General features: G+C 41.1%; 1 protein-coding gene across 10 annotated transcripts in view; it reads right to left on the bottom strand.

Annotated features, from left to right (window-relative positions):
• Nucleotides 1–24685, bottom strand: part of SON (SON DNA and RNA binding protein) — a 169111-nt gene that overhangs the window by 43844 nt on the left and 100582 nt on the right. For 9 of the 10 annotated variants that reach the window (XR_012241795.1, XR_012241796.1, XR_012241797.1 and 6 more), the window contains exons 5-6: nucleotides 22407–22550; nucleotides 15427–15606 (exon numbers count right to left, since the gene is read on the bottom strand). Coding sequence is in view for 6 of the 10 variants with exons in the window: in XM_073617170.1 (XP_073473271.1) it covers nucleotides 15427–15606; nucleotides 22407–22550 (324 nt within the window). In the remaining 4 variants the exon portion in view is untranslated. Of the gene's footprint in view, nucleotides 1–11923; nucleotides 12625–15426; nucleotides 15607–22406; nucleotides 22551–24685 lie in introns of those variants that run through there. The other variant, XM_073617175.1, reaches the window with a different exon arrangement.

Below are 24685 nucleotides of genomic sequence, written 5' to 3'. Positions count from 1 at the left end.
CATGTAAAATAAGTGCAAACTACGCTGCACATAAAATGTGAGAATGCAGCAAACGTAAATGAAAAAATTTAGCATAAACTCACATTCAACAGGAATCCATCTGGATTATAAAACGTTTTGCTACTTTATCTAAGCTAAGGAAGCTACCTAGAAGAGTAGCAAATACAAAAAAGTCCAGTAGAAGGTGAATTACGACTACATTACATTACAGTCATGGGCAAAAATATTAGCACCCCTGCATTTGTCAGATAATGCACCACTTCGCCCAGAAAGTTGCAATTACAAATGTTTAGGCACGCTCATGTTTCTTTTGTTTATATTGGTATGACAAAAAACTGAGAGAAAAAAAAAAAAAAAAGACAAATCTGACACATTTCATGTGTCAGATACTGGACAAAATTACTGACACCATCAATTTAAAGCGGGGTTCCACCCAAATTTTGAACAATATCTGTATGTATTCTCTTCCTTGCCTAGATGCTGACATGCTGTTTAAAAAAAATTTAAAATCGCCGTAATTACCTTTTATTTGTCTATTCTTCTTTGCACTTCCTGGTTCTCCTCCCGTGGGAGTAGGCCTGTTTCTAGCCTCTCCCAGACTCCTGGGAGCTAGTCTCAGGCTTCCCAGGATGCCACTGAGCATGTGCGGGAACGAGCGGTGAATGCTGGGAGCACAGCATTCACCACATCCAGGAAATAAATGCTTGTGGGCTTCAAATGCCCACAATGAAGATGGAAACCGCCTGCAGTGAATAATATAAGTTATTCTTTCCAATGAAATCTGACACAGGCGGACATATTACACACAATATGTGAGTGAGTATGTAATGCTGAGAAGAAAAGTTTGTGAATGAACTCAAAAAAAAAAAAACACACGATAGATAGGTGGACCCCCGCTTTAATATTTGGTAGCACACCTCTTGGAAAAAATTACTGAAATCAAATAGCTTCCATAAATGAGTTTTACACCTCTCTACTGGATTTTTGGACCACTTCTTTCGCCAACTGCTCAAGGTCTCTCAGATTGGAAGTGTTCCTTTTCCCCAACTACTGTTTTGAGATCTTACCAGAGGTGCTCTATGGGATTTAGAACAGGACACACTGCTGGCCAGTTCAGTACTCTCCAGTGATTTGCCTTAAACCATTTCTGGGTGCTTTGGGTCATTGTCTGCTGTAAGACACACAATCTCTGATGGAGACCCAACTTTCTGACACTAGGCCCTACATTGCACCCCAAAATTCTTTGGTAGTCTTCAGATTTCCTAATGCCACTTACACGGTCACATCCAGTGCCTGAAGCAGCAAAGCAACCCCAAAACATCAGTGAAGCTCCACTATGTTTAACTGTATTCTTTTCTTTAAAGGCCTTATTTATTTTTCTAAAAAAGTAGACTGATAGACTTTACCAAAAAGCTGTAATTTTGTTTTTTCTGTCCACAGCAAATTCTCCCAAAAGGATTTTGGCTTCCTCAGGTAAGTTTTGGAAAACTTCAATCTGCCATTTATAATTTGTGTCAGCAGTGGGGTCCTCCTGGGTCTCCTACCATAGCATCCCTTTTTATTCAGATGGCGACATATAGTGCAAGCTGACAGTTGTACCCTGTGCCTGAAGGTCAGCTTTAGGGTTCTTTATCCACTAGTCGAACAATCCTTTGTTGCAATCTTTGATCAATTTTTTTCTCTTTAGTCCACGTCCAGGAGATTAGCTACAGTGCCATTGGGTGTAAACTTCTTGACAATGTTATGCACAGTGCGACACAAGAACATTAAGATCTCTGGAAATGGACTTGTAACCTTGAGATTGTCCATGCTTTCCCACAATTTGTGTTCTCAAATCCTCAGACAATTCTTTGCTACTCTTTCTCTTCTCAATGCTTTGTGTGGCGCACAGACACAACAGAAAGGTTGAGTCAATTTTTCACTATTTTAACTGGTTGCCGATGTGATTTCTATATTGTCAGCACCTATTGATACAGGTAAGTTTGATTACAAATTACAGGAGCATCCCAACCTTGGAATGCAATCATTTCTTCTAATTTTGAGAAGGTGCCAAGTCCACCTCATTTTTGGAGTTTTGCGTGCAATTTCAAATGTCAGATTTGGCTTTTTGTTTCTCTACTTTGAGTCATACAAATACAAAACAAAAACAAAACATGAGAATGCCTAAACATTTGTAATTGCAACAATTTTCTGGGCGAAGTGGGGCATTATCTGACAGAAATGCAGGGTGCCAATATTTTTGGCCATGATTGTACATTTAAAGCTCATTTATACAATCTCAAAAAAGTTGGGACGCTGTGTCAAATTTTCATAAAAAACAAAAAGCAACGATTTGCAAATCTCAAACCCATATTTTAATCACAATAGAAAAGTAGAAAGCTTAAGACAATGTCTTCAGGGAAAATCTCGCATATTTGAGCAGGACAGTGCTAAACCACATACTGCATACATGGCTTCGTAGCAAAACTAGTATGGGTGCTTAACTAGACTGCCTGCAGTCCGGATCTTTCACCAACTGAAAAATACTTGGCATATATTGAAATGAAAAATACAACAAAGGAAAACCAAGACTGTTGAGCAGTTAGAATCCTATGTCAGGGAAGAATGGGACAACATCCTCTCCCAGTGCAAAAAAGGTTATTGCCAACCAAATGGAAAAAGGTTGGTTCGGGTCCACATCCCTAGTAGAACATGTAAAAACCAAGTTCCTCAAACAGTGAGACTTTAATGGACCAAAAACGCTTGGGGGAGTAGGGAATTTTATAAAATTACAAATTACAACAAATCAATACCATATCAACAAGATTAATACAATAGAAACACAGGATTATGAGGAGAACAGACATGGAGAACAAACAACTGGAAAAAAAGCCCAAATCAACTTTTGCATGATTCTTGTTGATATGGTATTCATTTGTTGTAAAAAATTGTAATTTTATAAAATTCCCTACTCTGAGCATTTTTGGTCCATTAAAGTCCCACCCTTTGAGGAACTTGGTTTTTACAACATCCTCTCCCAAAACCCCATCAACTGGTCTCAGTTCCCAGATGTTTGCAGTGTTAAAAGAAGAAGGGATCCTACGAGGTAAATATGGCTCGACCCAACTTCTTTGCGAAGTTGCGTATTGCGGCCATCAAAATGTTACATTTTCTCAGATTAAACATTTGCTCAGTTTTCTATTATGAATAAAATATGGGTTTATGATATTTGCAAATCATTTCATGGTTTTGTGTAGATTTTACACAGCATCCTAACTTTTTGCAATAGGAGTTGTACGCATCTGTTCTGATACATTGCAGTAGCAGTGCATTACACAAATGCATGGTCAATGAACACACATTTGCAGTTAGTGGTGCAATTGATCTTGAATAGTAGCTCAACACACTAGGCCAAAGCAACCCCAATGCAAGAGTTCGAGCACATCACAATTGATGGTAGTGGACTACCGGCATTGAGGCGTGCCAAGTCAGTAAAAATGCTGCATGCCCAATTGTCCATTATGGTGCATTGGCTGCCCATTCAAAATAAATGGGCTCTCCTTAATGCAACACATAAAACAATGCACCGGAATGGAAACATGTAAATGGACCCTTAAAAGGTAAAAGTATGTATAGTTAGACACATTTTAATTCCAAGTTGTAGCACAACTAAAAAGTAGAGCATTCTAAGGTGGGAAACACTTAGGCTACATTCACACTGGCATTTATGGCCAGTGTGAATGATAGCAGTAGTTCCTGTGTGCATCCAGCAGTGATCACCGCAGGTAATCGCTGGCTGAGCAGCGAACAAGTACAGCCGCCGGTGACCTGTCATCATAGTAAACGGGGCCATTGGCCAGAGCGGAATCTGATTACAGTAACAGCACCAGCCAGTGTGAATGTAGCCTTAAGGCTACCCACACATCCTCTTCATGCTTGGTAACATTATATGACGACTGTGCTTTGCCGATCCCCTCTCTGCATACAGATCCCTCTCCTCAGACTGTGTGAAAACATTACAATCTAGTGGTGGCTTATTCTGTTAAATGGTTGCAACTCAACAGTTGAATCAAAAAATCTGTAACTTACATTCATTATAGTTTGCTTTCGAGGCAGAGCAGCATATTCCAGGGAGCAAACGGAACCAAAAAGCGTTGCTTGTGCCTGTCTAAATCCCATGCTATTGACTGTGGAAACAGACTCAAAAAAAAAAAAAAAAGTAGAGACACTAGCTGTTATCCTTTAAAAAAAAAAAAAAATAAATAAAAAAAGGTCACAAACCTGAATAAGTGGAGCATATAAATACCTAAGCAGAGATTACTTTCAGTGGAAGGTGTCTGTCAAAACTACCAGCAGATCCAGAGATTCGGGTAGCCAATAGGGGGGTGGGATGGGCAAGACCTCACAGTCACACAAAGGTAAGATACAGTGGATATAGAAAGTTTACACACCCTTGTTAAAATGTCAGGTTTCTGTGATGTTAAAAAAATGACCCAGATAAATCATTTCAGAACTTTCCACCATTAAACTGTACAACTGAAATCTTTTAGATGGAGGAAAGTAAAAATAAAAAATTATGGTTGCATAAGTGTGCACACCCTTAAACTAATACTTTGTTGAAGCATCTTTTGATTTTATTTCAGTACTCAGTCTTTTTGTATATAAGTCTATCAGCACGGCACATCTTGACTTGGCAAGATTAGCCTGCTCTTTGCAAAAACACTCCAACTCTGTCAGTTTGCGAGGGCATCTCCTGTGCACAGCCCTCTTTAGATCACACCACAGATTTTCAATCAGATTCGGGTCTGGGCTCTGGCTGGGCCATTGCAAAACTTTACTCTTCTTCTGGTGAAGCCATTCCTTTGTTGATTTTTGATGTATGCTTTGGGTCATTTTCATGCTGAAAGATGATGTTCCTCTTCACGTTCAGCTTTCTAGCAGAAGCCTGAAGGTTTTGTGCCAATGTTGACTGGTATTTGGAACTGTTAATTCCCTCTACCTTGACTAAGGCCCCTATTTCAGCTGCAGAAAAAAAAGCCCTAAAGCAGGACGCTGCCACCACAATGCTTCATGGCGAGTATGGTGTTCATTTGGTGGTGTGCAGTGGTTTTGCGCCAAACATATTTTGGAATTATGGCCAAAAAGTTCAACTACGGTTTCATCAGACCAGAACACATTTTCCCACATGCATTTGGGAGACTTCAGATGTGTTTGCAAAATTTAGCTGTTCTTGGATGTTTTTCCATCTTGCCACTACCCCATAGCCCAGACAAATGAAGAATACAGGAGATTGTTGTCACAGGTACCACACAGCCAGTTCTTGCCAGATATTCCTGCAGCTCCTTTAACCGCTAGCTGACAAGTCGCCGCAGTTATACTGCGGCAGGTTGGCGCGGCTGCGCAAATCTTTGTAGCTATATGTTGGCTCTTTAAGATGCTATAGCAGGGGCGTGCACACCCACAGCGTGCCCCTAGAGTTGATGCGCATGCCCGACAGGTGCGATGTCCGCCAGGCACCCTCGATCGCTCCTGACAGAACGAGAATCTTTGTGTGTAAACTAGAGCTGCACGATTCTGGCTAAAATGAGAATCACGATTTTTTACCTTAGAAGATAGATCACAATTCTCGTGGCGTAACATCATCTTTCACATTAAAACAAAAAAAATTTGGCTACCTTTTACTGTTTCGTTTTTTTTTTATTTATTCATTGAAGTGTATTTTTTCCCAAAACAATGCATTTGAAAGACCGCTGGGCAAATAAAGCGCGACATAAAATATTGCAGCAATTGCCATTTTATTCCCTAGGGCAGGGATCCTCAAACTACGGCCCTCCAGCTGTTGCAGAACTACACATCCCATGAGGCATTGTAAAACTCTGACATTCACAGACATGACTAGGCATGATGGGAATTGTAGTTCCTGAACACCTGGAGGGCCGCAGTTTGAAGACCCCTGCCCTAGGGTCTCTGTTAAAATATATATAATATAATGTTTGGGGGTTCCAAGTAATTTTATAGCAAAAAATATGGATTTTAACCTAAGAAAGAAGTGTCAGAAAAAGATTTAGACTTTAAGTGGTTAAACTTCCTGCATTTACACCTTGTTGAAAACTTGGCAGACTGCCTGGATTATTTATTTACACAGAAGTTTTCTCCCTTTGATCTAAGAAGGAAGCTTAGTTAAAATGTATCAAGTTAAAGACTTGGCAGAATGCCCGGATGCTTTCTTTTGACAGCTTAGTCAGCACATAGTCTCTCCACTTGTTTATATGAAAGAATCGGCAAACTTTGCAGGACAGATCGTCAGAGGGGGTGAATCGAGATCACGATTTTTTAACGATTAATTGTGCAGCTCTAGTGTAAACACAAATCCCGGTTCTGTCAGGGGAGTAGAGACAGATTGTGTGTTCCTACTAAGTACACCTAGGGAACAGTTAACCCCTTGATCGCCCTGTTAACCCCTTCCAATAACATTTATACTATTTTGTAGACGCTATAACATTTGCGCAAACCAATCAATATGTGCCTTTTGCGATTATTTTTATCCAAAATATGTAGAATACATATCGGCCTAAACAGATGAAGAAATGTGTTTTACATTTTTTGGGGGATATTTATTACAGCAAAAAGTACAAAATATCGTGTTTTTCAAAATTGTCGTTTTTTTTGTTTTTAGCACAAAAAAAAAAAAAACGCAGAGGTGATCAAATACCACCAAAAAGGAAATCAATTTTGTTTGGGTACAACGTCGCACGACCGCGCAATTGTCAGTTAAAGCGGCGCAGTGCTGTATCGCAAAAAATGGCCTGGTCAGGAAGGGGGAAAATCCTCCTGGAGCTGAAGTGGTTAATGTTGCTGTAGGCCTCTTGGCAGCCTCCCTGACCAGTTCTCTTCTTTTCATCAATTTTGGAGGGATGTCCAGTTCTTGGTAATGTCACTGTTAGACCATATTTTCTCCACTTGATGACTGTCTTCACTGTGTTCCATGGTATATCTAATGCCTTAGAAGTTCTTTTGTACCCTTTCTCCTGACTAATACCTTAATGAGATCCTTCTGATGCTTTGGAAGCACTCTGTGGACCATGGCTTTTGCTGTAGGTTGCGATTAAGAAAATGTCAGGAAAGACCTAGTAGAAGTGTTGAACTTTATTTGGGGCTAATCAGAGGCACTTTAAACGATGGTAGGTGTGTATGGACTCCTATTTAACATGAGTTTGAATGGGATTGCTTAATTCTGAACACAGCTACATCCCCAGTTATAAGATGGTGTGCACACTTATTCAATTACATTATTTTATTTTTTTAGTTTTACCCCTCCCCCCTAAAAGACTTCAGTTTCTTTTTCAATTGAGTTGTACAGTTTAAAGGTCACATCACTTCAGCCCTAGAAGATTTTACCCCCTTCCTGACCAGAGCACTTTTTACAATTTGGCACTGCGTCGCTTTTACTGACAATCACGCAGTCATGCAATGCTGTACCCAAACAAAACTTGCATCCTTTTTTCCCCACAAATAGAGCTTTCTTTTGGTGGTATTTGATCACCTCTGCTTAGTAGGAACGATGTCTCCTCTCCCCTGACAGAACAGGGATTTGTGCGTTTACACACACACACAAATCCCCATGATGGTTCTCGTGCACGTGATCGGCATCGATCGAACCTGCCGGCCACATTTATCGGGTCCCCCACGTGCGTGCCCCCTGGCGGCTCTTAAAGGGAAGGATGTACCCATACGGGGTTTCGCCCAAGGGAGCCATTGTGCCGCAGTATAACTACGTGAGCTGGTCGGGAACCGGTTTAAAGGGTGGGAAAAGTTCTGAAATTATTTAGCTTTGTCTCATTTTTTTACATCACATAAACCTGACTTTTTTTTACAGGGGTGGGTAGACTTTTTTATCCATTGTATGTACACATTAGCTGCCTATTTTTGGATCACTTTGTTCCCAAGATGGCTATTTGGCCCAAAACACAAAGGGTTTGTGCAGATTGGAAAACGAGTTTGGAATCGTGACTTTAAAATTGTAACTAAAATTGTTCTAAAACCCCAACTTCTTAACATTAAGTTGCTAGAGTACTGTACACTAAACTGCCATTTTTTAGATTCCAGAGGTATACAGTAACGCACTGCCACTGTGTAACAGCAGAGCAGGAAGCAGACCTTGGCTTTGTAATAAGCATCAAATACTAGAAAATATACAGTGATGAAAAAAAAAAAAAAAAAAGAAGAGAAAAAACTAGGATGGGTAACTCTCATATCATACCAAAAACTAATCCAAAAACAAACCTTAAAGGGTAATTACACTTTCAGAGCAGACCCTTTAATTGTAATTTTTCCTACAGGTTGCTAAAACAAAATTAAGGCACCACGGGTTTCAGGAAAGAAATGTGCACGACTCCCTCATCAACACAGACAGTGCTGACAGGGGGAATCCCTCCTGCAGAGCAATTGTCTACTCCCAGCATAGGCAGTGATTATCGCTAGTGGCTATAGCAGCCGCTTGCGATAATCAGAAGCAAATATGGCAAGCTGGATGTACCCAAATTAATCGATCAACTTGGTACATTTAACCTGCCCATTAATGCTTCGAATCTTGGCCGATGCATGCTGAACCGGCCGAGATTCGAATCGTGTATGGCCGGCCCAAGTATCCCGATTAAAGGGATAACTGCATTTTCCTCCAAATAGCCGGCAGCCTCCAGATTTTTAGTTCATTGTATTGCAGCAAAAGTAACAATGAGCTCACGGGAGACGGTTTACTAGCTCAGCCCAATGCACAGACCCTTTTGTCTCCAAAAGCTCCTTTCGTTGGCAGCCAGTGTTGGCGTCTTCAAAGGTACAAGCAAAAGCCAGGAGGCTGCATCTCCAGTTGGGTGGAAACTGCAATCTCTTCAAGTAAAGAAATATTCATTATTTTGCGTAAAGAACAAGGACAATAATAGCTCACAGATGTGTACTCAAAGGGCGGTTAACCAGTAACATTAAATCAGACCTAATCTAAGGTCCAACTTGTTTCTAACTTATGACGTGTCATGTTCCATAAACAGTCAAGATATCATATGTTGGCAACAAGAACAGAATCTGAAATAGTCATATACAAAAATGACCCCCCCCCCCCCCCCTCACCCCAATTGTGTTCTCTGGTAAAGAAGGAGCCTGGTAAATACAAAAAAAATATTTGGACTATTTCTTTATTCATAATGAAAATTACATTTCCAAGAAAAAAAAAAAATCAACATTTACAAGTAGGTGTTCTTTGCGGTGTGACAATGTTTTCCCTACTATTATCATCATCATACTAGTACTGAATATACCGATGTTGGCTTAGGTTGACTTTTTGTTGGATATAAACAATCTACAAGTTGCAAGTTTAGTCACGGACATCCAAATCAAAAAGGTGGCTTTCATTTGAAGTATACAAATCTATATAAACCAGTTACCCCAACAAAATAACCATGAACAGCAAATCAGGAGGCCCAAACCCAAAAAGTATGTCATTAATTCTTGTCCTTTTAAAAAGCTGTTTGCTTGGAAAACAACTAAATTACAAAGTAACATTAGACAACCAGAGTCAACATGAGTATTAAAAGGTAACCTTTTTTTTTTTAGAAATAACTCTCCAAAACATGGACAAAACTAGATGGAAAAAGCTGGAAAAAAAATAACACGAAAACTTGCAGTTGCAGCTGTTAAAGGTTGTATGTAGACAAAGGAAAAAAACAAATATAGGGCAAAATTAGTTTACTCGATACAGGACTTCACAAAAGAAAGATCACATCCAAGTAAAAATAGGACAATATTCTTGCGGAATTTGAAAAGCACACTCAGAATCAGCCCATTATTCAACTTTTTTTTTTTTTTTACATTTTAACATAACAACATGTATGTACAGCTGTGTCAGACCTTAAACTGCATCAATTTACAATAGAAACATATTTACAGACAGCTGGAACTGCCACGCTACCAGAAATTTCCATAGTGCAAGGCACTGCAAATCTCTCTGGCAGTGGAGGGATTACACAAAAACAATATCATCTAAAATGCCTTAAAAACAGCTTTTCGTATTTTTTACGTTGTAAAGATGTTACCTGTATGTCAGAAACTGTACAGAAAAGCATATACTTTTGATTCTTGAAGAATCCTTACTTAAGCAAAGGCCATCTCAATCCTAGCAATGCAGGACTATCTTGACACAGGACAAAGCAGAGGGTTAATAACTTTATACATTTGTGCAGTACTACGTCAAAGCAATTGTACAATTCGCTGGATACCTCTACAGTGTATGGCAGCCTTTCTCAACCAGGGCTCTGTGGAACCCCAGGGGTTCCTCCAGAGGTTGCTAGTGGTCCTATGAGCAAAAACTAAATTCTGTCGCTCAGGTATGTATCCAGCAAGACAAATTACCTTTTTAACCATTTGTAAGGTGAACATTATTTTCATTGATCATCATTTCAGGAGTATCCTCCCACTGACCACAAATGTAAGGAGCATTCATACTACTGGCCACCAATGTAACGTGGCCCTTCTCCCAATGATCACCATTGCAAAGTGGTCCTTCCTCTACTGACCACAAATCTAAGGAGCCCCTTTGCTACTAACCACCAAATAATTTTCCTGACCAACAATGTAAGAAGGCACGTCTCCATGGACCAATGTAAGGGGGAAGACCAGGTTTAATGCCATCATTACTAAAAACTAATTTTTGAACAGATAAGCCAATACACTTTTAATTTGAAAAGTTCCTCCATGTCAAAACGGTTGAGAAAGGCTGGTTCAAGGAATAAGGGGACTGTATTTGTTGGCAGTATATTAACTTATAGCTTGATTTTAATATACACAAATGAAAAGTTGATTACGGAAACAATCTCTAGGATTACCAAGTGACACTGTCCAACTGAGGATTCTGCGTGCTCCTTGCATTGAAATTGCTTAATCATTTTGAGTGTCAGAACTTGACTGCCTTTAAATAAAAAAGTAACGTGGATGAGGGAAAACTATATTAAACAAAATTAGATTTCAGCATTTAAACAAACCTTCACTGTGTATTACAGCATCCTGAAGCTGAAGTGTCTTAACTCCCTACGGTTGGACAGTTTCCTCTGGAAAACCGAAGATGTTAAATTAGGTAGAATATGACTTGATACTAACAAACTGTCGATAATTTTGCCCCTTTTTCGTGGCAATTAGGTTATCTATTCCCTTACTTTGAAAGACTTCATGATTCTTCAGGTGAACATTAGAGATATTCTGTGAATCTTCAATTTAAAACAAGAAACAAGTACTTGTGGTGTCCTCCACCTGGAGTTATTCTGCAGTTCTGAATAACATTTTTTCTCATGCAATTCAAGGGGGGAAAAGTCTATTCGAGCACTTTAATTTTTTTTTACTCAGAAAGAGGCAAAACATATTGTTTAAGCTGTCCTGGTAACACACTGGGACATTTTTTTTTACAAGAGGAAAATTATAACCGTTACGGTCTCCCAATAATTTGGACATCGATTTTCCCTTAACTTTAAACTGTGCAACTATCAGCATAATGCTGTGAAAAATCAATATTGCTATTAAGTTTGACACTTGAGAAAGGTGGCAAGACACTGCCGTCTGACATCAGAGCATTATAAAGCAGGACTTGCGAAACAAAGTTTAGCAGACAACATGCACAGTAGAAACAAAAAAAAATCCTCTTTCAAAAATCACATTACTTTACACTAGAGAGCTGGCGACCATTGGTGTATCTTAAAACATCTTTGTTTTAAAAATGTTTTTAATTGATAATGCATATTAACATACAGCATGATTTAACCATAGGGCCTGAAGAAAGAGAATTACAAAAGACCCCTGAAAGGGTCCCAGACACTATGGAATTTTATGGAGCTGCGTACATTGGAGGCATTGGCACCAATTTGATTTCAAATGGTGTCCATAAAGCATGTTTGAAAACTGAAACTCAACTAGAAACAGAAAATTTATTTTTAAAATGCAGACATGGCTATATACATATAAAGCAAAATAGCTGTCTTTTTAATTAACGTAAAATATAAAAAAATGACAGCACTTTCTAAATTTTAGAGCAAAATCTATACACTATTAGGAGGAACTCATTTGTTGATCCATGCAAAGCATGGACCTGAACTATTCCATGTACAGGATTATATTCACTCTGGGCATAGGCACACAAGCATCTGGTGATATAGCAGGTGCCAAAAAAAGGTCAAACCCCATTTATTCTGATTAAAATGGCAGTTATGTTATATTGCGCTTCTATTTAAAGTCATTACGCCTTTGTTCTGTCTTTTTGGGAATTCAGGGCCACAACAGGTTTACTTGAAGAGCTGTGAAACAAAAACTTAAAACTTTGCACAGAAAGAAAAAAAAATGAATAAAAAAATATTTATATGTCCATTGTTTGTAGAACCATACAGTTTCTGCACATCTGGGGCCTGGTAGTCTCTGCTTTTGATGTAGCCGTTAGGAATCAGTCCTTAGTATTCTTTAATGACCAGTTTGCAACCAATCACAACTCACGATCTGGAAGCATTATGTCCATGTGAGGCCATTAAAGAAGGGAGGGTCTCAGCCCATCAGTACGTTGGTTTGGCAACAGGTATATAAGTGTGGTTAATCCACCTTCCTCAAACAATTCTAGAACTGTAAAACAAGAAAACGCCATATAGCAAAGCTGGATTTATAAATGTATGAATGACAAATAAATTAAGAAAAATAAAACACTAGGGAGGCATTTCATTTCAAGTGCACCTTAGGCTCAGTGATTGTAGATTTTGCCAAAATTCAAGAAAAGCTGAATGCTTACGCTGCACCAGCTTCACAGGCTGTTCCATTAGATTACACATCAAAGTCCAGTTTATTTTCACTACTCTATAACTTAGTCACTCATTCAGCTGCTCTTACATTGCTATGTACGGAGATCATCAATGTATGTGCAAAATTGGATTGTCCGAAGTGAAGAAAACTCATACAGATCTCAGTTATAACTACAAAGCCATGTACACACAAGGTTTATTTTAAATGCAGACAATATAATTATGCATGTTACGTACATTTTTATATGGCAAGTTGTATCACTAAATGACACACAGCTCTGCATTCTAGATTTAAATCTGATAATCCCTCAGAACAAAATTAACAGGCAACTTTACAATGCATAATACATTTATTCACAGAAGGGCAAGTTTTTTGTTTTTTTTTTAAATCATTGTGACAAATGCAGTCTACGGGCTCTTATAACAGCAAGGAGATCCAGCACACCAGTAACCTCCAAATACCTAGAATAAACCTCACTGCACACATACTACATAACATCCAGGACAAAACTCCCCAGTGTACTTAGGAATTGGGTTATGAGATACTGGAAGTGATTTGTCTCCATGTATGTGGAGATTTCTGATCAACACATTTACCATAGGATGTCTAATGTGGTCTCCAATACTGCTATTTGGCAAAAGGCAAAATAATCAGCAGGAGATAAGATAAATGATAGGACGACCAGACAGGGTCTTAAAGTGGGCGACATTTAAAAGCTCCAACTATACTCTATTGTCAAAAGTTTTGCGACCCCTGCCTTTACACGCACATGAACTTTAATGGTATCCCAGTCTTAGTCTGTAGGGTTCAATATTGAATTAGCCCACCCTTTGCAGCTATAACAGCTTCAACTCTTCTGGGAAGGCTGTCCACAAGGTTTAGGAGTGTGTCTATGGGAATGTTTGACCATTCTTCCAGAAGTGCATTTGTGAGGCCAGGCACTAATGTTGGATGGGTAGGCCAGGCTCACAGTCTCCACTCTAATGCTTCCCAAAGGTGTTCTATTGTGTTGAGGTCAGGACTCTGTGCAGACCAGTCAAGTTCCTCCACCCCAAACTTGCTCATCCACACTATATTGCCAAAAGTATTGGGCTACCCCTCCAAATGATTTGGTGGTGGGGGGATTATGGTGTGGGGTTGTTTTTCAGGGGTTGGGCTTGGCCCCTTAGTTCCAGTGAAGGGAACTCTTAAGGCATCAGCATACCAAGACATTTGGGACAATTTCATGCTCCCAACTTTGTGGGAATAGTTTGGGGATGGCCCCTTCTTTTTCCAATATGACTGCGCACCAATGCACAAAGCAAGGTCCATAAAGACATGGATGAGCGAGTTTGGGGTGGAGGAACTTGACTGGTCTGCACAGAGTCGTGACCTCAACCCGAAACAACACCTTTGGGATGAACTGAAGTGGAGACTGCGAGCCAGGCCTTCTCGTCCAACATTTGTGCCTGACCTCACCAATGGAAGAATGGTCAAACATTTCCATGGACACACTTCTAAGCCTTGTGGACAGCCTTCCCAGAAGAGTTGAAGCTGTTATAGCAGCAAAGAGTGGGCCAACTCAATATTGAACCCTATGGACCAAGACTGGGATGCCATTAAATTTCAAGTGTCCCAATACTTTTGGCAATTTAGTGTAGGTTAGCGGTTTTACTGGGGTGAGCATACAAACCGTAACTAGGGAGCTGAAATTTCCATTTCCTGAGGAAACACTGCTTAAAGTGGTTGTAAACCCTTACATATACCCAGTGAAGTGACTGGACTCAGGTGATACAAGGAGATGAATCAAATCCTCCTACATAAGTAGTACTGGTTTTCTTCTCTACTGCCATTCAAAGTCAAGAATTTATACAGCTTGTCTAGCTGTGAGAAAAAAAAGGGGGCGAAGAGCTGAAGTTACACTCAGCAGTGCTCAGTGAGGAGAGCTCTGAAAACTGATTGGAAGGAAAGGTTCACAACCCCCTTCACACAGGAACAGAGCTGAGGCTGTCAATCAGCCAGAGATCCCTCCCATCACCATTTTTCTCTTGGTATCATGAAAACTTGTCAGAAATTATTCATGCTGATAGTAGAGAAATGAAGCAGCAGACACTTAGAGCTCTTAATTGAGACAAGTACACACTATAGAGGGATATACTTTGTTTATATTTCATGTCTGAGGTTTACAACTACTTTATAGCGGTCACCAGTGTTTGTCAAATCTTGAAAAGCCTAAAGCCTTTAGTCACGATTGCTACTGATAGGATGGAACAGTGAATCCAAATACTAAACCTCCCTTTTAATCTGACCATGGCCTTGGCACAAGAGGGTAACCGAACAGTATTTTCTGCAGGAAAAAACATTTTCAGCCCCATTGTGGCTCTTCATTTATCCATCTCAGTCTGTCAGCATTTGAGCATTACACACCAAAAACCCCTTATGTTATGCCAAAACAGCCAAAAGGTATAAAGCAGACTTTCAAACACTGTAAAATGGCTATTCATACAACCAAAACACTGTTTTGGCCAAAACAGACAATGTAAACGGGTTCTTTTTAAGTATGTGTGAAAACTGGATTTAGGCAACTGTAAACAAAATTGTTACTAAAACAATTATAGCTGTATCAAAGAAAAAATAATCATGTATCACCTGTGAGGGACCTGTGTTGGTGAAAACATCATCCTTGATCTCCTCAGTCTTTTTATCCACAGGAACCCATTCACCGTACACTTTATCGGACTCCTTTTTCCTGTGCTGAGATCCTGAAGATACTGGAAACTCCTTGGTCAAAGTTACCTGAGTTTTTGGAGCTGGCTTCAAGCTGGGATTCTAACGAAAAAGCAAAAAAAAAAAAAAAAAATCTTAGTTTTGCAACAAAGTTACCATCAGGAATGAGGCAACAAAACTGAACTCACAGATATGGGTATCACTAAAACCCTGGAAATAACTTTCACACATTAGAACGGAGGATAAACGAATACGGTTGGTCTATATTCTTAATATGCTTAAAGTGGTATTAAACTGAAAAGCAAACACACATTCTATTGCAGCTTACCAATTTTTAGACGTTACGGCTGCATTCGTTTTCTTTTTTAGGCGCTCTTATTTTCACCTGGTAATCCTGCCACTAACCAAAACAATTTGCTGTAACTGCTTAAAGTGTCAGCTGGAGCATGGCATCAATTTTTTAGGGTATCTGAATCTGCTATCCCAGGGGTCTCCAAACTTTCTAAACAAAGCCAGTTTACTGTCCTTCAAACTTTAGGGAGGCCAGACTGTGGCCATTGGGAGCAGAAATTATCCTGGTAGTGGGAGTAAATATTATAAACTATTCCTCCCCCTAATACATGTAAACGTGTCAGTGGGAGGAATAGCGCCCCATCACTGGTGTCGATGGGAGGAATAGCGCCCCATCACTGGTGTCGGTGGGAGGAATAGCGCGTCGGGGGAGGGGGAATAGCGCCCCATCACTGGTGTCAGTGAGGGAGGGGGGATTGTGCCCCATCACTGGTGTCAGTGGGGGAGGGGAGAATAGCGCCCCATCACTGGTGTCAGTGGGGGAGGGGAGAATAGCGCCCCATCACTGGTGTCAGTGGGGGAGAATAGCGCCCCATCACTGGTGTCAGTGGGGGAGAATAGCGCCCCATCACTGGTGTCAGTGGGGGAGAATAGCGCCCCATCACTGGTGTCAGTGGGGGAGAATAGTGCCCCGTTGATGGCGTCAATGAGAGCAATAGCCCGCCATTGTTGAGGTCAGTGGCAGGTATTATGCCCCATTGTTTGTGTCAGTGGGAGGAATAGAGTCTTGCATCAGTGAGAAGAAAAGTGCCCCAAGGGCCGGATAAAAGGCAAGCAAAGGGCCACATCTGGCCCCACTGTGCTAGTCCATCTAACATGCTCTTCCCCCAGATAGCCAGAGCTGCTGCCCAAAGGTGTCTGTTTCTCTTTTTTTTCCCCAGAGTGTAGGCACCCTAATAAAGGAGGTGTGTTACAAGCCAGATGAGAAAAAAAAAAGGGGGGGATAAACACCTAAAAAAGGAGAAAAGTAATGCAGCCACCACATCCAATGATTGGTAAGCCGCAATAAATAACATTTTTGGTTTGGGGTTTAATACTACTTTATTACTACTAAATATAACATACAAACAACCATGAGTCATACAACAGAGTAATAAGAGTGCTTTCACACTAAAAAACACCCCACTAGCGGCTCAAGAGTGCGGCTAAAACTGGCGGTGTGTTAGCGCTGTTTAAGCGGCACTTTTGAGCTGCTAGCAGGGTGCTTTTAACAAAAAGGTTAAAAACTCCCCTTTTTCCGGTGCCCATTCATTCCAAGGGGCAGGGCGTTTTGGGGGCACCAAATACAACACTCCCAACACACCCCAAAGATGCTGCTTGCAGGACTTTTCGGAACGTCCCGCAAACACACAGCCCGAGTATGAAAAGTGACACTGGACTGAATGGGAGGCGGTTTTCAGGTGCTTAGCAGAGGCTATTTCCAGCGCTAAAGCGCCTGAAAGCCGCCCCAGTGTGAAAGGAGTCTTAGGCAACAACTAAAAAAAACAGGATTTTTTACTTGCATCAAATATATGTCAAAGGAAAATTTCTAAAACATTAGCAGCACTAGTGCAAAAATAGCAAATATTTAAAAATATCAATGAAATTGCTTAAGAGTCCACTTAAAGTATCAAATGGTGATCCACTCAGTGAAAGTCCATTAAGAAAAGGCAGGTGAGTATAAACAAGACGATCGTGGAAGAAAATATTAGCAGCGATCCCAAGTCTCCATCACCACACCACTTGTGCCACAACCCTGAAGGTAATCCACTTACCAGACCCTGCTGGTTAACACGCTTATCAATCAAAGGGATAATCGCTGTTCACTGGACACTTTTCATCTGTATTTTGCTCATTGCAAGCAATAGATAAAAAAAATCCACATAGCGTAATCCAGTACAATAATTATTTATTAATTTAAAATTATCCCACAAAAAAACACTCACAATGTTTGCATAATATAAGGGCATGTAACATCAATACTATGTCAGTCGTGCATTCCCCTCTAACCTCTCCCGCGGTGTTCCCGGAAAGGACAGACGAGGATAAGCCGACTCTGTAGATAGCTGATACTTTAAGTGGACTCTTAAGCAATTTCACTGATATTTTTATATATTTGCTATTTTTGCACTAGCGCTGCTAATGTTTTAGAAATTTTCCTTTGACATATATTTGATGCATCTCATTTTAGTATAGCAGCTTCCGACTATTGTTTTATCAATATTTTCTCTGTGTGCGCTGAGGGAGGGATACTGAACATAGTTTTTTTATCTCTCATTCTTTGATATTTGGGATTTTTTACTTGCCTATAAAATCTGTTTCTTGGGAGAACAGTACAGGACATAAGCACAGTGCTAAAGGACTGGTTCTATGCAGCTAATGTCAAGTGAGTGGACACCGGCAAATCAGAACTGTTAGGATCCCATATAACTCCTCCCACTCCCGGCAATCCTCAGTTTTTTTAAAAAACATTACGAGGATACAAAGCCAAAAGGTGAAGGCCCCGTTTCAGGAAACAGAATTTATAAGCAAGTCAAAAATCTGGTTCTTTTTCTTGTACAGTACAGGACAGTACAGGGTCAAAATGTGTCATTCCACCCAGAAGAGAATCAGGACTGCCTCCTCTCGGCTGTGCGACTTCTGTTAAACATGGTGGACATGGGTTACAATGATCACGTTGTCGACTGAATCCTTGTCGGGAGCCCCAGAAAATGAGAAGTCAATGCTGAAGGAAGCTTTGGTACTCCTTTTGACCAAGTCTGCCTTCTGAACTGAAGAGAGTCTGCACAGAGAAAAGAAGATCCAAGCCTGGTGCATGTCCAAGAGCAACACCAGGTATTTCAAGTGCTGAGAAAGATCGAACATAGACTTCTGGAGATTGGGGGTATCGACAAAATGATCCCTTAAACATCATATCAACCAGATAGCCCCCCCCTATGGGGACACCCTGGGAGTGAAAACAGGTGGACAGGCTAAAAAAAAAAAAAAAAAAAAAAAAAAAAAAAAGGCGACAAAAAGAAAGTGATGAATCACTTTCAAACATTGTTGCAAAAATCACTGGTGGGGGGGAAGATGAGAAAGTACAAAGAAGCATCCTGGATGCCTACAGAAACCAGTAGATCGCCTGTGTTGGATGAATGCAAAATACCAACCTAGCTGACTTTCGGAATTTTGAGATTTAAGATCCAAGATAAGGCAAATGCCTCCCTTGGCCTTTGGTATCAAAAGCAGTTTGGAGTAGAACCCCTGAAACTGCACCTATGTAGAAACAAGGACAATGACTCCCAAGGCCAGCAGAACAACCTTCAGATCCCTTATGTTTGAGGAGAAGGTGGATTTGTAGGACATTATTTGAACTGGAGGGGGAGAAGAAACTTCAGTTTGCACACACTAGAGAAAACCTGGACCCACAGGGTCAGGATGTCTCAGACTTTGGTGGACATAATGTCAACAGACAACGCCTTGTAAGTTAGCTGCATATAACCAGTTGTCTAAGAATATACTTGAGTCCTGTACAAGACATAAAAATACAATTCAATTTTAAATTATTTTACACATTGCAAATTGGGTAGTAAATACTTCTTGAAAAAGTAAGCATCCTTTCGGATAATTATAACATTTCTAACTCAAGGGGGTGAAAATTCTCCTTTGAGATGGCTTCATCCTCAAAAATTTTATGTAGAAGAGTAAAGAAGGAAAATAATGCACATATGCCACTAGCTTTGCGAACATCTATGGCCACCATTAAATATTTTCTGAACATTTTTCAGTTTATTCGCATATTAGTGTAAAGAGCTTTACCCAACCCCTTGCTGATACTTAAGGAATGCCAATTAAAGTTATGGAACAATGCTCTGTTCCATTAAAAAAAAAAAAAAAAAAAAAAACTGTAGTCAGGCTATGAAAATTTTTAGTATATTCTGAACAAGCAATCCATTACCTTTTAAACAAGCCCTCAGGTGTAACTGCAGGTACTGTGGAGGGCACTGAGGGGGGGAGAAAAGCTGCAATTTAAATGCCTCGAGAACTTTGAGGATTAATTTCTCCAGTCCTGCAGCTACTGAGGTAATTGAGGGCTTGTTTTAAAGCTCGTTTATGGTTTGTTCAGAATACGGCTATATTTAAATGCCCAAGGTCTAGCCAGCATTTTACTTTAAAGCCAACTTAAATTTAAAATAAGATCCCCTATCATCCTGGCTATCTTCTTTTCCTAAACCAACTCTTTTGAAGAGTTCGTATCCCGTACTTATAGGTGCATCAGATACTTGGTCCGTTGCTGCGCTCTGGGGATCCTCCTGCTAGCCACTACATAAATACATGACAAACTAGCAGCATAGAGGCTATCAGGAGGAACCACAGAACGTAGCAGGAGACCAGGTATCTGACAAACATGGAAGAGTGAGATGCCAGCAGAGCTCATAGCTCTTTACAAAAGAAGATTTGACTCCCAATCCACTGGAACAGATAATTAAAAATCTTCCTTTACATCTGCTGGTTAAATGAAAAAAAAAAAAAAAAACAAAACATACATAATAGATTGGCTGCCTTAGACATATATCGGAAACCTTTGATTGAACAGATCAGTTTTGAGCAAAAAGGATATTATATATTATTTTAAAAAATAAATAAATAAAAAATGTGGCAGTCTTCTTCATAGAAAGGTGATATCATTTCACTTGCATTAAAGTGATCGTAAGGCTTAGTTTTTTTTAAACATGTCATACTTACCTCCACTGTGCAGTTGGTTCTCCACAGAGTGGACCCGATCCTTGACTTCTGGGGTCCCCCGGCAGCGATGGTAGCCCCTCCCCGCATCGTATAACCCCCTAGGAGAAGCGCTCTCCCAGAGGGTTACCTTGTGGCGCCCGCTTCATTGGATTTGATTGACAGTGGAGGGAGCGAATGGCTGCACTGCCATCAATCTATCCAATCAAGAGCCGAGACAACAGGCAGAGGGGAAGAGCGCATCTCCGGCAGGGGGAAAAAGGGGGGGGGGGGGGGGGGGCGGTCAGTAACAGAAGATTTTTCAGATTTTTTCAGATTTTTCACCTTAATGCATAGGTAATTAAGTAACTAATTGTTACTTTGCTATAGTTATCTCCAATGTTGAGATAAACTTGGCAGGCTGCCTGGATATTTTTTTTTTTTGTCAGAAGTGAGCAGAGAACTGCACTTTTTACATAGAAATCGGGAAATGCTGTTTTAAAGAGGTTGTAAACCTCTCTGTGGAAGTTGTACCTATAGGTAAGCCTAGAATAAGGCTTACCTATAGGTACTGTAAATATCTAAAAAACATATGCTGTTTAGGATATACTCACTGTGTTTTGCGCCGACGAGGTCATCGGCGCATGCGCTGTGAAGAAACGGCCCTGTGCCATTTCTTCACGATTAACGTCTCATGGCTCTGGCCACTCAGAGCCAGAGTGCAAAGCCCAGGAAGGGAGACAGGCGAACATGAATGCGGCCTGCAGGGGGGGGTTGGAGTCTTTCCTCTTTTTGGCCACCAGTGCTGGCACGCGATCGCACGTTTTGGCACTGGTGGCGGAAAAGAGGAAGGACGTACCCGTACGGGGTTTCGCCCAGGAGAGCCATTCTGCCGCAGTACATATGAGTGAGCCGGTCGGGAACCTGTTAAAAAGGTGAATACTGCAGCAAAAGCTGGTTTTGATATTTTAGGGAGCTATTCATTCTTATTTTGTTATTTTTGGCTACAGCTCTGCTCTAAAGGTAGACAATATTTATTATAAGCAAAGTTGCTAATGATAGTACCTGGTCCAAAATTGAACTTAAAACTATATATCTGAGTATCCTTGGCATTTATATCCTCTGGTGCCATTGCAGAGATCACACATCATATGCCCAGCATACAGAAAAGCCTGGTCTTTCATAAATGTTATTACTATATAAAATCTGAATTGCAGTCTACAACATACAATGGAAGGGGGAAGGTTCTAAGCACCAAAGCACAAAATGGTAATCATATTTTTGCACATTTCACCAACTATGCAAAGCTGATGAGCAAATATGACTATACAGTCAAAAATGTAATTTATTCTACACAAATTTTTCACATCTCATTGCAGACCTAAAATGTGACTAATTCTGTAAAAACCTAATAAAAAAAAAACACTGAACAGTGAAAAATGTATTTCATTGAGGGCTGGTTCACACCAGAACACAATGCAAGAAAGTGTTCCATGCGCGTTTCCTGCACCATTCAAAAAAAGAGCACTGCCTTTGAGACCCCCACCCCACCCCCACCCCAAGCGCAGATCGCAAACAAGGTGATTTTCAGAAATCAGGTTGCATGGTACTGCAGTACCATGTGATTTGTTGTGGCATGTTTTTCCAAAACGAGTGCATGCACTACTTTTCGTTTGATCTGGTGCGATGTCATCCAATTCATATGAATGGGCTAAAAATCACAATGCGAGGGAACGCACAGGCATTGCACCAGAGCGTGTACTGTGTTCCTGTGCAATTCTGGTGAGACCCAGCCCCTAATGTTTGCTTTAGTATGTTTAACTGTAAATGTCCCTATGAAAATGTTTCAGTAAATAGGTCAGACTTACCAGTAAACTAAAGGAAATGGGTTTATGTTCACTGACTTTAAAAGGATGATTGTAAAAAGGTTGGTCACCTTCCTCTTCATCAGAATCATGGGGCTTATTCACAACCTCATCATCTTCTTTGCTTTGAGCAATTTGCTTACATTTCTGAAATAGAGACAAAAACATTGCCAAAAGGTATTCAGTCACTCTAGACGCTCCAATATAAGCAAACAAGCAAGTTCAACTTTATTTATATTTGTCAAGAATCAGGTCTGCACAGTCTCCAAATGAATGTGGGTAGTGGTTCTAAAGCTGGGTAAACAGACTGAAAATTGGCCAGTTCAGCAGGGACCAGCTAAATTTCAAACAGGGCTATACACAGATTGCTGCAGATACAGGAATCTGCTTTGATTTTTTTTGTTCAGACTTCTGGCTGAACAAAAAAAAACGGCCATATGTACCCAGTTTTAGGGTTACTTGGTGACCCCGTGGACTGCTTCACCAGGAGCAAGGAACTGGATGGTGATTAACCACTTACACACTGGGCACTTAAACCCCCTTCCTAACTAGACCAATATTCATCTTTCGTTGCTCTCACATTTTGAAAGACAATTACTCAGTCATGCAACAACCCTGCACCCATATGACATTTTTGTCCTTTTTTTCACACGGAGCTTTTTTTTGGTGGTATTTAAGCAGCACTTTTTTTGCACTATAAAGACTGAAAATTTTGTTAAAAATAAATGCATTTTGCTTTAGTTTACAATTTTGCAAATTAGTAATTTTTAATCATAAATTTTGCCATAATTTATACTGCTACATACAGTTGTGCTCACAAGTTTACATACCCTGGCAGAAATAATAATTTCTTGGCCATTTTTCAGAGAATATGAATAATAAAACAAAAACATTTTTCACTCATGGTTAGTGTTTGGCTGAAGCTATTTAATATCAATCAACTGTGTTTACTCTTTAAATCATAATGACAACAGAAACTACCCAAATGACCCTGATCAAAAGTTCACACACCCTGGTGATTTTGGCCTGATAACATGCACACAAGTTGACACAAAGGAGTTTGAATGGCTATTAAGGCTGGGTTCACACTGGTGCGACACGACAGCTGTCCTACTTTGGATCCGACTTCGCCCTTGTGACATGAAGCCGGCATGCGTCCGACTTTCAATGAACGGGGATCCGACTTGGATTCCCGCCAATGGCCGGCACTGTGTGTGGTATGAACCTTGAGGGGAAACCCCGCGCCAAATTTTAAATAAAAAAACCGGCATGGGTTCCCCCTTCCAAGAGCATACCAGGCCCCTAGATCTGGTATGGACCTTAAGGGGAACCCCCCTACGCCGAAAAAACGGCATGGGGGTCCCCCCAAAAACCATACCAGACCCTTATCCGAGCACGCAGCCCAGCCGTTCAGGAATGGGGACGAGCAAGCGCCCCCCCCCCCCCCCTCCTGAACCGTACCAGGCCGCATGGGTGGGTGGGTGCTTTGGGGCAGGGGGGCGCCCTGCGCCCCCCCCCACCCCAAAGCACCTTGTCCCCATGTTGATGAGGACAAGGGCCTCTTCCCGACAACCCTGGCCGCTGGTTGCCGGAGATAGCAGAGGAGCCGGCAGAAGATCAGGACACCGGGAGGAGACGCCGGAAAGACCCCCGGAGTCGGAAGAAGACCCCGGAGCTGCCTAATAAATTACTTTAATAACCTGTGTACTGTGTTTTTTCGTTGACGCTTTTTTCCCTAGGTGAATGGGTAGGGGTACGATGTACCCTATACTCATTCACAAAGGGTGGGTGGCCGGGATCTGGGGGCCCCCTTATTAAAGGGGGCTCCTGGATTCCGATAAGCCCCCCGCCCGCAGACCCTGACAACCAACGGCCAGGGTTGTCGGGAAGAGGCCCTTGTCCTCATCAACATGGGGACAAGGTGCTTTGGGGTGGGGGAGCCCGCAGGGCGCCCCCCTGCCCCAAAGCACCCCATGTTGAGGGCATGCGGCCTGGTCGGATGGGGGACGGAGGATCGCTGATGATGGGGGACGGAGGATCACGGATGGGGGGCGGATGAGCCATGGATGGGGATGGATGTAGCAGGAATTGGCACAGTTCAGCACTGTGGGTACTTCAGACCCAGCCCACAGCGCTGCTGCAGTCAATGTCTCCCCTCTCTTCACACACTGTACTGATCAATACAGAGAGGGGAAGAGCTTAAACGGGGATGCGCCGGCTTGTTGACAACTGAGCGATCATGCTGTCAAGGGCCACGGTCATTGGCCCTTCACTGTGATCCT

Source organism: Aquarana catesbeiana, linkage group LG02 (assembly GCF_042186555.1).
Source record: "Aquarana catesbeiana isolate 2022-GZ linkage group LG02, ASM4218655v1, whole genome shotgun sequence".
NCBI lineage: Eukaryota > Metazoa > Chordata > Amphibia > Anura > Ranidae > Aquarana > Aquarana catesbeiana.
The sequence above is the reverse complement of the archived record's forward strand: the minus strand, read 5'-3'. Positions and strand labels throughout refer to the sequence as shown.